The sequence below is a fragment of the Hypomesus transpacificus genome, chromosome 18, assembly GCF_021917145.1.
Source record: "Hypomesus transpacificus isolate Combined female chromosome 18, fHypTra1, whole genome shotgun sequence".
NCBI classification, from domain to species: domain Eukaryota; kingdom Metazoa; phylum Chordata; class Actinopteri; order Osmeriformes; family Osmeridae; genus Hypomesus; species Hypomesus transpacificus.
In genome coordinates, this window is record NC_061077.1 from 1800771 (window position 1) to 1819899 (window position 19129).

At 43.6% G+C, this 19129-nt stretch overlaps 1 protein-coding gene across 1 annotated transcript in view; it reads left to right on the forward strand.

Annotated features, from left to right (window-relative positions):
* tox2 (TOX high mobility group box family member 2) overlaps positions 1–19129 on the forward strand; it is a 65607-nt gene that overhangs the window by 36977 nt on the left and 9501 nt on the right. The window contains 2 exon segments of the mRNA XM_047039840.1: positions 5803–6057; positions 6437–6514. Of these exon segments, the coding sequence (XP_046895796.1) occupies positions 5803–6057; positions 6437–6514 (333 nt within the window).

A 19129-nucleotide genomic window follows, 5' to 3' on the forward strand; every position in this document is an offset into this window, starting at 1 on the left:
TTTAATGGTGACTCACGGCGTACCAGTAAACCCCCAGTACAACATCCACCCACCCCTCCCTCGCCCTCCGCCTCCTCTATAGATCCCCATAGAATAGGTCTTCCACTGTCTCCCTCCCTCCCACACTCTCTTTTCCTTTCTGTCACTACTCTATGGCTCTCCTCTAAATGCTCTGAATCCTTCAGAAAAAATCGTGTCAGATGTCAGTATTCTCTGCTTGTGTGTTCCATCAAGGGGACATGGGGACGATGGACATGGCGACGATGGTCCAGTCCGATTCCTTCATTATTTTGTTCTTCTACGACTGAAGTAATTTCTTTTTTTACCAAGTTTTTACCAAAAAACTACAGTTTGTCTTTCCCTGACCTAACATTGCAAGGGACAGAGTAAGTCCACACCCATGCTGGAAGGTTTGGGAAATGTAGTCTTATAAGTAGGTCACTCCATGTCAGCCAATAAGTCCAATTACCATCATCCTCTAAAACCGGATGAGTCATCTCCAGTGACCTCGGTATACCTATCAGTTATTTTAATAGAGCTTCTCCTTCACAAATCGAGTTCTGGAAGATAACGGGATGGATTCTAGGTCATGGTTTCTGTCTGTCGCTTTCTCTTTCTTCCCTCCTCAGTCAGGATGAAACAGGACAGTATTTCATATTTAGTATTTTTTATTTGTTTTTGCATGTTTTTCCCTAAAGTTTTACTAACGTCTGCACTATTGAGGAAGTCTGGCAATCAAGCATTTTATTGCTACTGATAGCTGTTACTGTAATGTGCACACTGTATTACGATAAACTTCGTCCAGAGACTAGTTAGCATGTTGCTATGCTAGGCCTCAGTTGCTGTAACCTCACAGGCCTCGTCATTCAAACATGCACACAATCCTCCCTCCAAAACCAGTGTGTCCACAGTGGAGAGAGTGGAGCACTCAATGATTCATACAGTCTTTTAAGCGAACTTGAAACCATGGATCTATTTCGGGCTTCTCTCGGTCGCAGCAGAGGGATTTAACGGACTAAGTAGTTTGATATTTCTATTGGTTTTCCGGGTTCTTTTTTTTTTATCCCTCATCACCAATCCCCCCCCCCCTCACCCCCCCCCCCCCCTTATCTCCCCCCACACACACACACACACACTTTTACACACACACTTTTACACACACATACACCCACTCTAGTGATCCTCCTCATCACATGGAGACCAAGGTCATGCCTGATTGAAATATAATAGAAGTGTAGACATCTGGTCTAATACTGTGGGAAGTTAAATCTATTTTAATGGCCCCTGCCACAGTGGATTCTCCCTGACGCACTCTATGGGTTCACTGACAGTAAATCACAATGTTCTCTGATTACCCTGACTGGAATGAGGGCATAGAGAAAGAACAATGAGAGATTCACATCATTTGTTTTTGGCCCCTCCCTCTCCTCCTGTCCCTTTTCCCCCTCTCTTCTCCTCTACTCTCCTCCTCTTCTCCCCCTCCTCTACTATTCTCTCCTCTCTTCTCCTCCGCCCCACCCCTTCCTCTCCTCCCTCCTCCCATACCTCTTCTCTACTCTCCTTTTTTCTCCTCTCCTCTCCCATCCTGTCCTCTCTCATAAAGAAAGGGCTTAAAAAGAATGACATCACGAAAATAAAAATAAAGGGGATTATGGGATGGCTATTGTGCCATATGTGCTTACTGGAGCTTCCATGTTCCCTGGAGGGGTGAAGTGACAACGGGAACCAGACTTCATTTAGATATTTATTTCTGCATTCATTTATTTAGTTATTTATTCATTCATTCATTCATTTTGTTGCTTTATTTTCTACAATGAATAGAATAAGGAAATGTGGTTGCAGCCCCAACCCTGGTGTGGTAGTAAAGTATATTGTACGATGGAAGGAGCTTATTCAGGAGATCAGTTAGATGTGTATTTCTTCTATCAAGTTCTTTGATCTTCATACTTTAAGGGATGATGGAGCTGAACTGATGGGAGTTTATTAAGTGTTTCCTCGTAGCTGCTGTGATTGAAAGACTTTGCATTTTGTGTGTTTTTGAAGTCGAAGCTCTGCTTGTACTGGCCAATCAGAACCCTCCGGAGAGAGAGTGGTCTCCTAACCGACCTAAATGAGATCCATTTTGAAGTGACATTTGAGAGAATTGCTAGTAGAGGGAGGGGGGTGACGGGGGGGGAGAGGAGGATAGCTTATTCCCCAGCCCCTGTGGACCGCGCCCACCTCCCCGACCAGCCTGTCCTTTGTGACGGACGTTACCTGTGACCCTGGGATGTGATTGGACGAGAGAAGACGCCCTTCCGCAGTCCACTTATCCCGGCTCCGCCACGCTGTCAGTCAGCGAGCCCCGAAATCCATCTTCAGCCTTTTTTCTATCGAGGGGGCTGTTGTTCGCCATCTATTGTATTACTGTGACTGGTTCTGCTGATACATCACCCAAATGGAGGTTCTTGTCATCTTCAAAGCCGGGTCAAACGCTCGTGTGTGTACTGTCCTTCTCACGGTCAGTTCAGCAGCACGCCTGAGTAGAGTTCAGAGTCGAGTCGACGTTTCTTGGCGGGTTTGTCTCTCATTCTTCTATTCGACCCCTGGAGTCTGATATTTTGACATTGCTCGAATGTTGCTGTATAATTTATTTTACCTGCTCAACTGTCCTGCTATCGGTGACTCATATCTTATCTATAGCGACTGGACATGAGGACTATTATTTATGCATCGCCAGCTGTTGTTTACCACTAAAACAAGGCCGATCTGTTATTATTCCAATGTAGCATATGGCTAGGGCACTTTGGTTTATAAAGCTATACCATACTCAGTTGGTTAATGGTATTTCTAGCACACTATCAAACTTGAAACTATGCTATATTAACAGAAATGAAAATAAGTTATTTCACCCGCTTGGACAATTCTAAAACCCAATGTAAAGTCACATTAAAAAATACATGTATTCAATACTAAGTCACATGGACTGCCATGAAGAAGATCCTAAAGAGAAGAAGCATCTTACCTTTACAAGCATGCCCTCCCCAGTAAAATGAAAGATTTGCTTAAATTTCACCTTTCAAGGGAGGGTGAAGGTTAGTGAAAGAGGCTGAATCAACATTTGCCATTTCATTCTGACCCTTCTCTTTTATCCGCTCTCTGCCATGTCCTGAAAGACAGTATATTTATGAATTATTTATCTACGTTTGAAAATATTACACTTGTAGCGTCCTTGTCCCACATCTTATCCTCAAGGGCATCAGGCCAAGCAGTGAAGAGAATCGAAGGCTAGCTTGTACTTATATAGCCTTTCACAACATTCAGATCTTTCAACATGTACAGTTACATCATTTACTTGTCATCTCTGTGAATGGATTGTTTCATGCAGACGATTGTAGTTGGATGAAAGTTGGGATCAAACGCGTTGGACTGTAGCTGTGTTGTGAGGATTTACAGTGTGGATAAGACACACTATGGATAAAAGAACAAGCTACTGTAATTACTGTATTAAATATGATACAGTACTGTAGTCATATCATTGGCTCTAGATAAATAACTTGTTCTAGGTAGTTTTATTGGCTTGGATTCTTTGTTGTGTAAGTCTAGATATACCACTCTTCCTGCCCTGGCTGTTGCCGGGAAAAATAAATGATCTAGAATTATGAAACACAATGTATTTGAGGTAACGATGACAAATAAAAATAAGGACAGAGGCAGGTATTGTATCCACGTGTTTTCAACATATACAATTTATGAGTTTTAGTTCTAACAATATCACATATGATTTTAAAATTTTCAGTTCGATAAAATTGGATAAAATCTCCCAGATATGTTTTTTTGGAGTATGTGGGTAAAGAAACATACTATTGTATGATGCTGTCTGCCCAAGGACATCAGACCAGATGTTAGTCTATATTATATTATAGGCAGAAAATATATAACATCCAGTATTATATTTCTTAGCTAACAACATTCTTTCCTTTTTTGGCTTCTGTGCTTCAGCACATGCAGCTGGAACATTCTCGCTTTCCCAAAGCATTTCTTACCATTTGTTTGCTAAAAGTATTTGTTTGGAAGATAAATGGTTGCCTTGGCAGGAGAGATGACAGCCTACACGAAGATGATATTGAATTGATTTCTGAAATGTTGCAGAACGGACTGCTTGATGTGTACCGCGAGACATGAATCATAAAAATTCTATTAAAAAGCTCTTGAATGGCTGACACCGGAATATTATTTGTGATGATTAATTTTCCCCAGTCATTATAAAAGCAGTCAGCATCAGATTGCCTCTGACAAAATTGCTTTTCATTCCCTGGTGAATACCCTCAGTGTGCTTTTTCAGAGTGCAAAACCATATTTCTCAGCACAATATTATGTCAAGATGGCCCTTGAAGATGCCTCTGTCAACCTTCCTCATGTTGCTCCTACAGTATAGCACCTATTTGCATTTGGCCAATCATAAGAAAGTATCTCTCACTTCATTCTGAACAAGGAGGTCACAAACTCGACTTAGATACGGCTCCTAATTTGTAAACCTGTGTGTCAGCTGTAGGGAATGCCATCGGCACCATGGCTTAAACTGAAACTGCTATATTTTCTGATTCTGGAGGCTGTTAGTTGTGTTCATGGGTAGGTGATGTGGTAACTGGGAATGTCACTACAGGCCTGTTACTAATGATGGTTGGTGCCACAGGGTATTTATCAGAACGTATAAGTCACCTGTGATATATGAATGGTTGCTTAATGTGTAATTGTGTTTGCTAATATATCAGAGCCTGAAGGATCAGTTTCAATCCCTGTTTTCCTACAGGGTGCTTTTCTACACAATCGGTTTCTGCAATGTTCTCATCATGCATCTCTCTCTCTCCCTCTTCTCTCTATCTATCTTTCTCTCTCTCTCTGTACTATCTATCTGTCTCTGTATCTCTCTCTTTGCTCCGACCCTCCCTCTCTCCTCATCCTCTCTTTCCTCTGTCTCTCTCTATCTCTTCACTCCCTCTCTCCCTCCCTCTCTCGCCCTACCTCTCCTCTTCCTCCCCCTCCCTCTCTCTCCCTACCTCTCCTCTTCCTCCCCCTCCCTCTCTCTCCCTACCTCTCCTCCTCCTGTCTCTCCCTCTCTCCCTCCCTCTCTCTCCCTACCTCTCCTCTTCCTCCCTTTCCCCCTCCCTCTCTCTCCCTACTTCTCCTCTTCCTCCCTCTCCCTCTCCCCCTCCCTCTCTCTCCCTACCTCTCCTCCTCCTGTCTCTCCCTCTCTCCCTCCCTCTCTCTCCCTACCTCTCCTCTTCCTCCCTTTCCCCCTCCCTCTCTCTCCCTACTTCTCCTCTTCCTCCCTCTCCCTCTCCCCCTCCCTCTCTCTCCCTACCTCTCCTCTTCCTCCCTCTCCCTCTCTCCCTCCCTCTCTCTCCCTACCTCTCCTCTTCCTCCTTCTCCCTCTCTGCTACCTCTCTCCCTACCTCTCCTCTTCCTCCTTCTCCCTCTCTGCTACCTCTCTCCCTACCTCTCCTCTTCCTCCCTCTCCCTCTCCCCCTCCCTCTCTCTCCCTACCTCTCCTCTTCCTCCCTCTCCCTCTCTCCCTCCCTCTCTCTCCCTACCTCTCCTCTTCCTCCTTCTCCCTCTCTGCTACCTCTCTCCCTACCTCTCCTCTTCCTCCTTCTCCCTCTCTGCTACCTCTCTCCCTACCTCTCCTCTTCCTCCCTCTCCCTCTCTGCTACCTCTCTCTCCCTTCCTCTTCCTCCCTCTCCCCCTCCCTCTCTCTCCCTACCTCTCCTCTTCCTCCCTCTTCCTCCCTCTCCCTCTCTGCTCCCTCTCTCCTCCCCTTAGAGCTACTCCAGTCAGGGCCGAGGCAGCAACGGCGGAGGAGGAGGCGATGAAGATTATGAGATCCCGCCCATCACTCCCCCGAACCACGCCGACCCCTCTCTGCTCCACCTCATGGATCCTGAGTCAGGCTACTCCTTCCACGGCCTGCCCCACAACGGGCTGCTTAACCCCTACTCCTACCCGGAGCTGCCCGCCCTAATGATGTCCAACATGCTGGGGCAGGATAGCCACCTCCTCGCTGGGCCCATGCACGCGGTGAGTCCTCCGTCCTCTTCCCCGTCCTCTCCCCCTCCTCGCCCTCTCCTCCCCCCCGTCCACATCCTCCACATACATACGTCTCTTAGAGGCGGAGGGTGCAACCAAGGAGGCCTTTTGGAAATCCTTGAGGTGTTTTTCTTTTCTTTTTTTTACCATCTCTAAGGTGTTTTTGGTTAAATATGTGTGTTGATAGTCCACTTGACGTTTTAAATGGTTTCTTCACCCGAGGGTGTCTTTTGTAGAAATGCAGCTGTGGAGGAGAGGAGAATCACATTGTAGATCCAGCTGTGTACCTTTGTCTTCTATAAATGAGAAGTTTGTATTGTGCTGACACTGCCTTGCCCTTCCTGATTTGAAGTACTTTTTTCTCCATTAGTGGTTGAGGCATACAGCTGGATCCACATATCCGTTGGGATGGGACGTTGAACCATCTCGACCAAAGACCACTTATGAGGTCTGAAAACATCTTACAAACTTCAATACTAGGGTGGAGAGTATTCCTTTGAAGCTGTCATGTGACTGTGGCTTTACCTTTTTTTAATCACGTCTGAGGAATAAGCTTTGATTTGTTTATCTTGTCATTCATGTGTCTAATGTACTAGTACTATGTACTAACTGGTACACATTTAACCTGGTGTATTTGAAATTCTAACTGAAAATTGAAATATAACATGCAGCACGTTTAACATGTTAAATAAGGCTTTGTGAGAGCCATGTTATAACCGAGGAAAACATTATCAAGTAGGGGAATAATGTTCCAATTACAGTCAGTAGCGAACATAAAACTGCAAAGACCGCTGCAGATATAAGCAACATCTCTGCTTTCAAAGATTCTGGTTCTTTTTTTTCAACCGCAGCTTCCAGCTCTTTTCAGCACAGCCCTTTAGTATCTATTCAGCTGCTCGTCTCAAAGATTTTATTCCTTCAAAGTGAGCGAGCAAGAAACTGTGCAGTGCACATTTTCATTCACTCTCTGATCGACAAAAATCCCCCCCCCCCCCAAAAAAAGGGAGGGGGGAGGTGGAGGAGGAGGGTTTGGTCTTCAAGGAGAAAAGAAGGGATCTCCCTTGTCAGCTACTTTTTCTTTTCAAAAGGACCTCCAATCCAACCCTGGCGAAGTGACTATTTCATGTGTTAAACATGGTTCACACTGAACATGCAAACACCCCTGGCGAACTTACTCATAGGCTTTAATCATAGAATCCAACCAGATAAATTATAAATGGGGCCCCACTTGTGAATTATTCAATGTTATATACTTTCATCTGACACAAATAACTTCTTTTTTTTCTCTCACTATAAATATTCATGCTTTAATGTGAGTATCTGTGTGGCATTTATCCTCTGTTAATCAGGTCTTATGTGATTTCAGAATCAAACTGCATAAGTTGTGCATTTTCTGTGTGTGGTAGAAACTGACTCCAAGCTTACAGTAAGACGATGCATAGCTAACTGAAGTACTGTGAGCTAAATATGTCTCATGCCGTAGTGAGATATCATTCATTTCAGCCTTTTAAAGTTAATTATAAGCTTAGTTATTGGTTGTACTCAGTCAACATCTTGGTTTTAAATCCTCAAAGTGTACCGAGTTATTTCATATAGTTGCAATTAGATTTCTGTGGGAAGTTTAAAGATGTGTATGTGTTTTTGTGTATTTGGGAGTATACATTAGTTTGTGTGTGTATGTTTGTTTGTACTGCACATGTTTCTGTATGTGGGCAGTACAGTATGTATGAATTTCTAATTTACCTCCATTTACCTATTCTGTATGAGAAAGCCCATCTCTTCTTTTCTCTCAGTGTGTTTGGCCAATAACAGTTCATTGAGACAGAGAGAGCGCCCTGGTTTTTAAACAGTTTTCATTTCACCTTTGCAATTATTTATTCTCAAATAGTCCTTCAGGGTAATGTTCCATTTTTGTATTTCACCCTCTCTTTTCTCATAAATGATCCATCATTGCAATAAATCACCACACAAGCACAGACTAGCACACACCGCGAAAGGCCTAAAGATTTATGTAACACATTCATGCTCTCCACTTCCTCACTTTAGTACTACTCTGGCAGAACCCGGCTAATAATAGTGACTATTAATATTTCCTGTTGCTTAGCAACCAGAGCAAGTAATAGCTTACTCTGGAAAAATAGATGACCGATAAGAGAGAGAAAAAAAAATCTATTCATTTATTATCTCCGGGGACAAGAAGAGCTTATATCTGAGCACCGAAATAGGAAGGTAGGCTTGAGTATATGGAGAAATATACTGATATTAAAGGAATGGTAGACCAGGTTATTTTCATTTTCAGCCCATTAAGAAACTATTTTTCATTTGATGTTTCCCTATGAAGTAAATTAACCTTCATTTCATGGCAACAAAAGCAAAATAGATCCGTTCAAGTATTATTTATGTTATGAGCTTAAAACAGATGAATAGAAAACATGTCTAATGATAATAAATACAGACTAACATTCCTTGAAGTTCTTAGTGTTACCTTGTGTAATATCTACTCCTTTGACAAAGTTAAAATTATTGAGTATTTCTTTCATTACAGGTTAAGTAGATCAGTAAAAATGTTGATTCAACAGCAGTACCTTAAGGATACAACACATAATCAATGTTGAAACTTAACGGTAAACATTTAAACCCCCTACAAATTAGCTCAGCATGAGAAATAGATATTTCTCATCTCAGGGGAAGTTGTCTATGGTTTTAGAACAACATTCAACTGAAGGCTAAGACATCATTTTTTTTTTTACCTTACATCTTTTGCTTTTTCCTATCATATGGCAAAGATAGTTAAACCATTGCAGTGTTAGCAAAAGGCAACATCGTTTTGTTTTTTTAAAGATAGGAATTCAGGCTGTACTGAACTTTAGGAAAAGCCTACGTTTGCTTGTTATGAATAAAATAAAACTCCTTGTTATCAACTTGAAGCTTCATTTTGGACCATTTGGAAGTGTTGGGTCTGACTGTGAAGAGGGTGATATTATCCTGTCTCTTCCACCCCTCCTCTTTCTCTGCTGACTACATCCTGTCTTTGACAGCCTTCTCCTCTTCTCTCTCTCTCTCTATCTCTCTCTCTCTCTCTCTCATTTCATCTGAATTCTGCACAGGCTGCTATTAACAGCCACATCAAAAGATGACATGAACATTGGGTGGAGAAACAAACAGGGTGCAATGAGGAGAAATGAGTGTTTGGGGCATTTAGATGCAGTGTTGATGTCCACAGCATAATTGTAGATAACTCTGACAATATGGTGGTTATAGAGCTTATTCAAGCGGTTTCCCTTTCAAAGAGGTTTTATTCTCCATACTGTAGGCAATTTAGTCTGAATTTTTGCACAGCAAAATTATCCTTTGACAAACTGCACACGGATAAACAGGTAACAATGCAACCATAACAACTAAATCCTTTGAAGTTGGAAAAAAATATGATTCTACAGCCAACTGAAGAAATTCACATTTTCCAATCACATTACTTGAGATATAACTCTCAAGTTTACCCCAAAGTGGTCCCACCACCCACAGGTTAACCCCTCCACAACACGCCCCCACTTTAACACTCTGTGGCCAGAAAGAGGCCTGGATGACTGGATGACTGGAGGCCATACTGTACTCTGTCACCATCCTTGAGTCTGGGGGCTTATTACAACGGGTGAATCCCCATCTAACCCCTCTCCCTCAGTTGCCTGTGGCCCCCTGCAATGGGGGGGGGGGGGGGGGGGGGGGGGGGGGGGGGGGGGGGGCTTTCATGTTCGACAGGCCCCTGGCTGTTGCCCGGGCGGCGAGATGGGAGCCAGATTTGTCTCTTTGAAAAAGAGGAGTTCTCTGTGTGGCGGTAATGAGGGTCTAGGGGCTGGGGTGGGGGAGGGGAGATGGGGGCGGGGGGTTTGAAGGGCCGCTGAGGCATCCGCCGCCACGTTTAAATATTGAAACTGAGCGCCAGCCCTGACGTCTCATTACAAGTGTAACGAGGTTCGTTTGGGGAGGTGTTTGTGTGTGTGTTTGGGAAGGTGTGTGTGTGTGTGTTTGGGGGAGTGTGTGTGTGTTTGGGGAGGTGTGTGTGTGTTTGGGGGGGTGTTTGTGTGTGAGTTTGGGGAGGTTTGTGTGTGTGTGTGTTTGGGGCTGTAGGGGTTGGAAGTACCCCTGTTTGCCAAAATCTGCAAGTTCATGTTGCCCACAGTCACGTTATCTGTAATGGGGCATTTGTTCAGTCTTGTCAGACATGCACTACATGGCTATTCCTGGCAGGGTCAGACCACAAACTTCCAACGTATTCAGGCCTGGGCTGGGCTCATGCAGTCACATCAGCTTAGTCCTGTTGGCATGGCGACATGCACTGTCCTTATGACATACCTTAAGTGCTTTACGGATACTAAAAGGCCTTCCCTTTCACTGTTAATAAATGTCTAAGCTGATAAACCAGCTACGCAATATCTTTGTATTTGTGTTGCTCTGCAATTTAGCAGCAGTGTTTGATGATGTAGACGAATGCCTGTGTGTGTGTGTTTGTGTGTGTGTGTGTTTGTGTGTGTGTGTGCTGTATAAATGCGTGTTTGTGCGTGTCTGTGTTTTCAGGATCAATTCTTGTCAGAGTCACTGATTGCTACAAGGTTATGTGAGCTTGACTTAATTTGACTTCATTTAATCTGATAAAGGAAATTTATTTTGCATCAGTTGGCATTTAGGACAGAGACAGCAGGAAAAAATCCACCATTATTTTAGTGCAACAACATAAAAGCATCTATTGACAGCACCAAAGTAGGGACTATATAGAGTGCCAATGAAACATTATATAAGGTCAAATGTGACCTTAGACAAACTTTGCATAATACTGTACACACATCTAAACTTCTTCATGGGCATAAAGTTATAAAGCAAAAGTTTCAATTCTTCATCAATACTTACAGTATGGCAGTAAGGGCCAACCTGAAAAGAGGCCACTGTTTTGTAAGATAGAGAATCTGTTCAGACCAGAAACATATCTCATATGACTGGCCTGCACTGTTGGCTTTCAGGGGAATAGATATGACATCTTGATTTTGTGTCCAGATAAATCACTTTTGTTTTAGCCACAGATGGAATGTTTTCTGTTCAGGCGTTTCATTTGACAAAAAGATGGATACCTTTCAGTGAATGTCCAGACAACTGCTTTGAGAAATGTGTCCTGTCACTGAGGTAGAAACTAATACAAACAATTGGCCTGGCACTATGATTCACTTATAAAACAATACAAAAACCAATACTTTATAATGATATTTTCAAAGCAAAGCTTTGTTTTTAGTTGCTTATTATGAATGTATGACAGTGAGGAAATGAAAAGGAGAATTAAAGGATTTAGCATTAAAAACAAATGAGCATTCATTGCCGATCATAAATATTCATGCAGCTAATTCAAATAACCTTAAGCGACTGTTGAGGCTAATGAATATTTCAAACAGCGTGGTCACAGGGATTTGAACTTTGCATTAGCTGAATTGAGATGATGTACAAGGGTAAACAATTGAATCTGGAGAACCGATTTTCATTGTGATGGAAACAGTTTTGCACAGAATAATTATTAACGTCTCTTAGAGGCGGAGGGTGCAACCAAGGAGGCCTTTTGGAAATCCTTGAGGTGTTTTTCTTTTCTTTTTTTTACCATCTCTAAGGTGTTTTTGGTTAAATATGTGTGTTGATAGTCCACTTGACGTTTTAAATGGTTTCTTCACCCGAGGGTGTCTTTTGTAGAAATGCAGCTGTGGAGGAGAGGAGAATCACATTGTAGATCCAGCTGTGTACCTTTGTCTTCTATAAATGAGAAGTTTGTATTGTGCTGACACTGCCTTGCCCTTCCTGATTTGAAGTACTTTTTTCTCCATTAGTGGTTGAGGCATTTGATGTTTCCCTATGAAGTAAATTAACCTTCATTTCATGGCAACAAAAGCAAAATAGATCCGTTCAAGTATTATTTATGTTATGAGCTTAAAACAGATGAATAGAAAACATGTCTAATGATAATAAATACAGACTAACATTCCTTGAAGTTCTTAGTGTTACCTTGTGTAATATCTACTCCTTTGACAAAGTTAAAATTATTGAGTATTTCTTTCATTACAGGTTAAGTAGATCAGTAAAAATGTTGATTCAACAGCAGTACCTTAAGGATACAACACATAATCAATGTTGAAACTTAACGGTAAACATTTAAACCCCCTACAAATTAGCTCAGCATGAGAAATAGATATTTCTCATCTCAGGGGAAGTTGTCTATGGTTTTAGAACAACATTCAACTGAAGGCTAAGACATCATTTTTTTTTTTACCTTACATCTTTTGCTTTTTCCTATCATATGGCAAAGATAGTTAAACCATTGCAGTGTTAGCAAAAGGCAACATCGTTTTGTTTTTTTAAAGATAGGAATTCAGGCTGTACTGAACTTTAGGAAAAGCCTACGTTTGCTTGTTATGAATAAAATAAAACTCCTTGTTATCAACTTGAAGCTTCATTTTGGACCATTTGGAAGTGTTGGGTCTGACTGTGAAGAGGGTGATATTATCCTGTCTCTTCCACCCCTCCTCTTTCTCTGCTGACTACATCCTGTCTTTGACAGCCTTCTCCTCTTCTCTCTCTCTCTCTATCTCTCTCTCTCTCTCTCTCATTTCATCTGAATTCTGCACAGGCTGCTATTAACAGCCACATCAAAAGATGACATGAACATTGGGTGGAGAAACAAACAGGGTGCAATGAGGAGAAATGAGTGTTTGGGGCATTTAGATGCAGTGTTGATGTCCACAGCATAATTGTAGATAACTCTGACAATATGGTGGTTATAGAGCTTATTCAAGCGGTTTCCCTTTCAAAGAGGTTTTATTCTCCATACTGTAGGCAATTTAGTCTGAATTTTTGCACAGCAAAATTATCCTTTGACAAACTGCACACGGATAAACAGGTAACAATGCAACCATAACAACTAAATCCTTTGAAGTTGGAAAAAAATATGATTCTACAGCCAACTGAAGAAATTCACATTTTCCAATCACATTACTTGAGATATAACTCTCAAGTTTACCCCAAAGTGGTCCCACCACCCACAGGTTAACCCCTCCACAACACGCCCCCACTTTAACACTCTGTGGCCAGAAAGAGGCCTGGATGACTGGATGACTGGAGGCCATACTGTACTCTGTCACCATCCTTGAGTCTGGGGGCTTATTACAACGGGTGAATCCCCATCTAACCCCTCTCCCTCAGTTGCCTGTGGCCCCCTGCAATGGGGGGGGGGGGGGGGGGGGGGGGGGGGGGGGGGGGGGGCTTTCATGTTCGACAGGCCCCTGGCTGTTGCCCGGGCGGCGAGATGGGAGCCAGATTTGTCTCTTTGAAAAAGAGGAGTTCTCTGTGTGGCGGTAATGAGGGTCTAGGGGCTGGGGTGGGGGAGGGGAGATGGGGGCGGGGGGTTTGAAGGGCCGCTGAGGCATCCGCCGCCACGTTTAAATATTGAAACTGAGCGCCAGCCCTGACGTCTCATTACAAGTGTAACGAGGTTCGTTTGGGGAGGTGTTTGTGTGTGTGTTTGGGAAGGTGTGTGTGTGTGTGTTTGGGGGAGTGTGTGTGTGTTTGGGGAGGTGTGTGTGTGTTTGGGGGGGTGTTTGTGTGTGAGTTTGGGGAGGTTTGTGTGTGTGTGTGTTTGGGGCTGTAGGGGTTGGAAGTACCCCTGTTTGCCAAAATCTGCAAGTTCATGTTGCCCACAGTCACGTTATCTGTAATGGGGCATTTGTTCAGTCTTGTCAGACATGCACTACATGGCTATTCCTGGCAGGGTCAGACCACAAACTTCCAACGTATTCAGGCCTGGGCTGGGCTCATGCAGTCACATCAGCTTAGTCCTGTTGGCATGGCGACATGCACTGTCCTTATGACATACCTTAAGTGCTTTACGGATACTAAAAGGCCTTCCCTTTCACTGTTAATAAATGTCTAAGCTGATAAACCAGCTACGCAATATCTTTGTATTTGTGTTGCTCTGCAATTTAGCAGCAGTGTTTGATGATGTAGACGAATGCCTGTGTGTGTGTGTTTGTGTGTGTGTGTGTTTGTGTGTGTGTGTGCTGTATAAATGCGTGTTTGTGCGTGTCTGTGTTTTCAGGATCAATTCTTGTCAGAGTCACTGATTGCTACAAGGTTATGTGAGCTTGACTTAATTTGACTTCATTTAATCTGATAAAGGAAATTTATTTTGCATCAGTTGGCATTTAGGACAGAGACAGCAGGAAAAAATCCACCATTATTTTAGTGCAACAACATAAAAGCATCTATTGACAGCACCAAAGTAGGGACTATATAGAGTGCCAATGAAACATTATATAAGGTCAAATGTGACCTTAGACAAACTTTGCATAATACTGTACACACATCTAAACTTCTTCATGGGCATAAAGTTATAAAGCAAAAGTTTCAATTCTTCATCAATACTTACAGTATGGCAGTAAGGGCCAACCTGAAAAGAGGCCACTGTTTTGTAAGATAGAGAATCTGTTCAGACCAGAAACATATCTCATATGACTGGCCTGCACTGTTGGCTTTCAGGGGAATAGATATGACATCTTGATTTTGTGTCCAGATAAATCACTTTTGTTTTAGCCACAGATGGAATGTTTTCTGTTCAGGCGTTTCATTTGACAAAAAGATGGATACCTTTCAGTGAATGTCCAGACAACTGCTTTGAGAAATGTGTCCTGTCACTGAGGTAGAAACTAATACAAACAATTGGCCTGGCACTATGATTCACTTATAAAACAATACAAAAACCAATACTTTATAATGATATTTTCAAAGCAAAGCTTTGTTTTTAGTTGCTTATTATGAATGTATGACAGTGAGGAAATGAAAAGGAGAATTAAAGGATTTAGCATTAAAAACAAATGAGCATTCATTGCCGATCATAAATATTCATGCAGCTAATTCAAATAACCTTAAGCGACTGTTGAGGCTAATGAATATTTCAAACAGCGTGGTCACAGGGATTTGAACTTTGCATTAGCTGAATTGAGATGATGTACAAGGGTAAACAATTGAATCTGGAGAACCGATTTTCATTGTGATGGAAACAGTTTTGCACAGAATAATTATGTTGGGCACATTAGCCCCAGCAAAGCAAAATCCCAAACTAGCATTCCTTCAAAGAGAGAACGAAACACTCAACGAGTTCCCAAACAAGATCTGTAAAGTCTCGTCAGCGAGCGAGCAAGGGAGGAGAGCTGAGATGGAAGACGATTTGGAGCGATTTGAACGTGGGCCCCTGAGACACAGAACTGGGGACGAGGAGAGGGGGCCGAGTAGAGGGGGGGGCAACTAAACGTTTGTTTTCCACGCTTGCCTGGAGAGGCTGCACGCTCGCGCGGCGATCGGAACACGTCCCGCCCGGCCCAGGCTCCTGTTAAAAGGGGTTTGCCCGTTTTCCTTTGAGGGATCAGCGTTGCGAGGCGTCCTCGCTGCGGCGCTAATTAGGGCCCACCACCACCGCCTGTGGGGATAATGTCCCATTATTACAGTCATTTGTTTCAATTAAACGCTCTGTGATTCTACAATAGCGAGCGGCGGCCCCTGTGCGAGGAAACTATTACTCTCTCCCAGGGAGCAGTGACTCAGGGTTCTCAAGAAGGGGGTTGGAGGTTCTGAAGAAGGGGGTTAGAGATTCTAAAGAGGGGGGTTGGCGGTTCCGAAGAGGGGGGTTACAGGTTCTGTTCTGAGGACAGAGGAGAAGAATGTAGAGAAGCCCAGAAGCTGTAAACACCAAGGAAGCATCTGATGTTTTCTAGAAAGACTGAAGCTGCTGTATCAATGGTGGGGAATCACAGCTGGTTCTCTGCGCTTGTTGTACCAGGACTGGTTAGACTCAACAAGGACTCACTTCTCAGCAACTCCTTAAGCTCACGCGTGAGTTTCGCTCAAGCGGGAACCCGTATCACAGCTGGTTCCGGGCGCCCTGCCGGTGGGAGAAGTGCCTCCTAAACACACCTTCTCCGGCATCTTCCGTCAGCCAGCCGAGTACGTCAGTGGCCAAACAAAGCCGACTGCTCAGACAAACCCCCCCTACCCCCCTCTCTGCCTCTGCCCTGGATGACAATTAGCATATAGTACCTATGGCAACCATGGAACAGACATCATAATAGCCTTTCATAATGTCTGTGCACCACTGGTGTGGACTGTCTTGTGGCGTCTCCGCGGGAGACAGAGAGAGAAAGAGCCGAGGAGAGTCGCATGAGGTGTTCGCATGTAGGAGATTAGGGTGTTGACTGAGCCTCCTGATGCATAAAAATTAATAAATAAAAATGTTTTATATGAATATAAAAAACCCTCCCTGGGTGATGTAAAGGGTTTTTGGGTAGTGTGGAGGGAAGTAGGGCTTTTCTCTAACAGCAGTTGGAGGTGAAGCAGTTATCTTCACACTGTCATGAGTTGAAAAGGAGGAGGGGGGGGGATTTGGGGGTGGGGGGTACTTCCTGCTAATTTGCATTCTGATTCCACTGTCGTGGCTCACTACAAAGTATCTAACTGGCCGTCTGCACTCACATGACACTTGGCACCAATATGTGTGCTAAAATACCCAATATCGCCTCAGAGAGCCCCAGTGTGCCATCTAAGGGAGACTGTGTTCTTTCCTTTTACACCAACATAATAGAAATCTCGATTGATACCAAGAGGTTTCTGACCTCTGATGCCGCTGTTGCCAGGCTGCCTGTCATTGGCCGTCTTTTCTCTCGTTGGTGTGATGTTTACAAAGAAACATAAAAAGAGTTGAATCATCCCCTCAGGCTGTTGCTATGGAAATAACCCCGCCATGGTCGCCCCATTCATGTTTGATTAATTGTTTTTGTTTTTTTTCTGTCAGTGCGTGTTGCCCACCACATCCCAAGTTCATAGGGCCAGTCCAAACCTGGCAACAAACAAAGAAAAATCTGAACTTTCAAATCTAGTTGTTTTGGACTTGCCACTGTGTACGTGTGTGTGCATGTGTGCTTATGGAGCACTACAGTGTTACGGTTTCCACATTTCCATTTTGGTCTGCAAACCTCTCTGCCAGAACTGCCGTGCAGTCTCAAACTAATCATACGTTTTACAAACGAACACCTGGGCTGTCTATTAGCCTCCTTGCCTCCTTGCCCCCCCCCCCCCCCACCTCACCAAAATTGCACAGGGCCTGTGTTGCCCCTTCACACCCCACAGGGGCCTGTTAGAAAGCTGGCAGGCAGGAAGTGTGTGCCAACTGCTTAGGTGCTATTTATTAAGATGGGCTCGGTGTGCCCCCAGCCCACAGCTTGTTAGAAGAGTGTTAATCAAATTAGTTTTCACTTAAGGCTTTTCTTCAACCCATTACCAAATACAAGGGCTCCTCTTGCACAATTGGCACTGATTAAGTTGGTTTGTCCATTGAAGGCTTTAAGCAATAGCCCCCTTGTTCTCCATCGTTCCTTAGCCTGACTGCAGCTAAGAGTCACTGAGAGGCTAGCTCTTTGTATGGGGTTTGAACCAGTACAATGTTTTTACTAGTTTGTTGTGAGTGTGTTTTAGTTAAAGATTTATCCAAGGTTCAAGCTAACCCTGTTACAAATCAGTACAGAATGTGTGTGCGCCTGAGAAAAAAAACATTGCCATAAAGGACTGTCAGGATATTTGGGTTTGTATTTTGATGCTAGGCCACAAGCCTTTAACAGCCGTCACTCTCTGGAGTAACAAAAGGATCTCTTCCTAACCTTAAGCCTACATTTCCCCTACGATAGTATTTCACGTCTTCAAGATTTAACACATTCGTTTATACTTCCTTTTCCGAACTGTTTTGGCTTAAGCAGTACTTCCACAGTGTCAGGCTGAGGGGGTGGGTCTGGACATACTCAAGGTTATGGGTGGTTTTGACATACAGTCAGACTCATTGCTCACAGATGGACAATGTGACAAGGAGGGTTAATGGTTCCCAGATGCGCGGCGCATATTTAAAGTATAAACGTCAGTTTTCTCGGTTATAGGCGACGCAAATTGAGACTGCTCAAAGACAGCTCACCCGGCGAGGGAGATTGGAAAATGTCAATGAAATCATTGACTCTAGTGGTCATTCTTCTAATGTGTGCCTGACTGCGTTAGCTGGTGTTCTGTGTTCCTGTGTGCAGACACGCTCCCTGCTCTCAGTTTCGTAAAGGCTTTTTAGATTTAGCTATTTTTAAACACACAAAGGCTTTACGTCTACGACAGCTGCCAAAAGTACCCCAGTTATGAAGTATGCTGTTTAGGAGCTGTGTCTTTGAAACATATTGTTGGGGTGTGGTGGGGTTGTTATGATACAGTAGTTTCTTAAATTTAAGTTGTCCTTTTGTAACGAGTAGAGGTATGTTTTTTGGGGGGAGCACGTTGCAGTGGTGGCGTCTCTCACAGTATTTCTGAACTGCGTGTCAGGTTACACTTTCATGGCTAGAACCCGTCACAAATGATAGGTTTTTGCCGTCCATGAATGACTGGCATCGATGGCATCTTATTTGAAACTGGCTTCTGAGGGGCCTGTGCTGGGATAGGGTTAGCATCGCGGACCCCAGCTCTCTTTTCCATCTGGAAGATCACCTCTGTGAACCGAAGGCGTCTATTCATCAGGTCTGGAGGTGATTCATGTTTACACTTAGTCCCTATTTGAAATCGATACACAGCACTCTGAGAGATGTTTTAGCTAAGTCTTTATGCGGCCTGTTTTACATCGGTACATGTGCTGTCGGGTATGCGCTGGAGGCTCTCTGATTGGACAACCAGTCTTTCTTTAGACTCACCCCCCTCCCCGCACCAACCCCCTCTCCCCTCTCCAAATGTTCTTTCCCGCACACTCTATTTCCCTCTCTCTTTCTTTCTTTCTATCTCTCTCTATTTATTTGTATCTCCCTCTCTCTATTTTTCCTCTATCTTCCTGTCCTCTCCTCACGCTCTTCCACTCTTTCTCTCCTGTTTTGATAGTGACGCAGTTATCAGCCTGTCAATTCTAATCTCGTCTTGCCAGGACTGTGCTGTCCATTCAGAATAACAGCAACCCTCCCCCCTTTCCCTCTATCTCTCT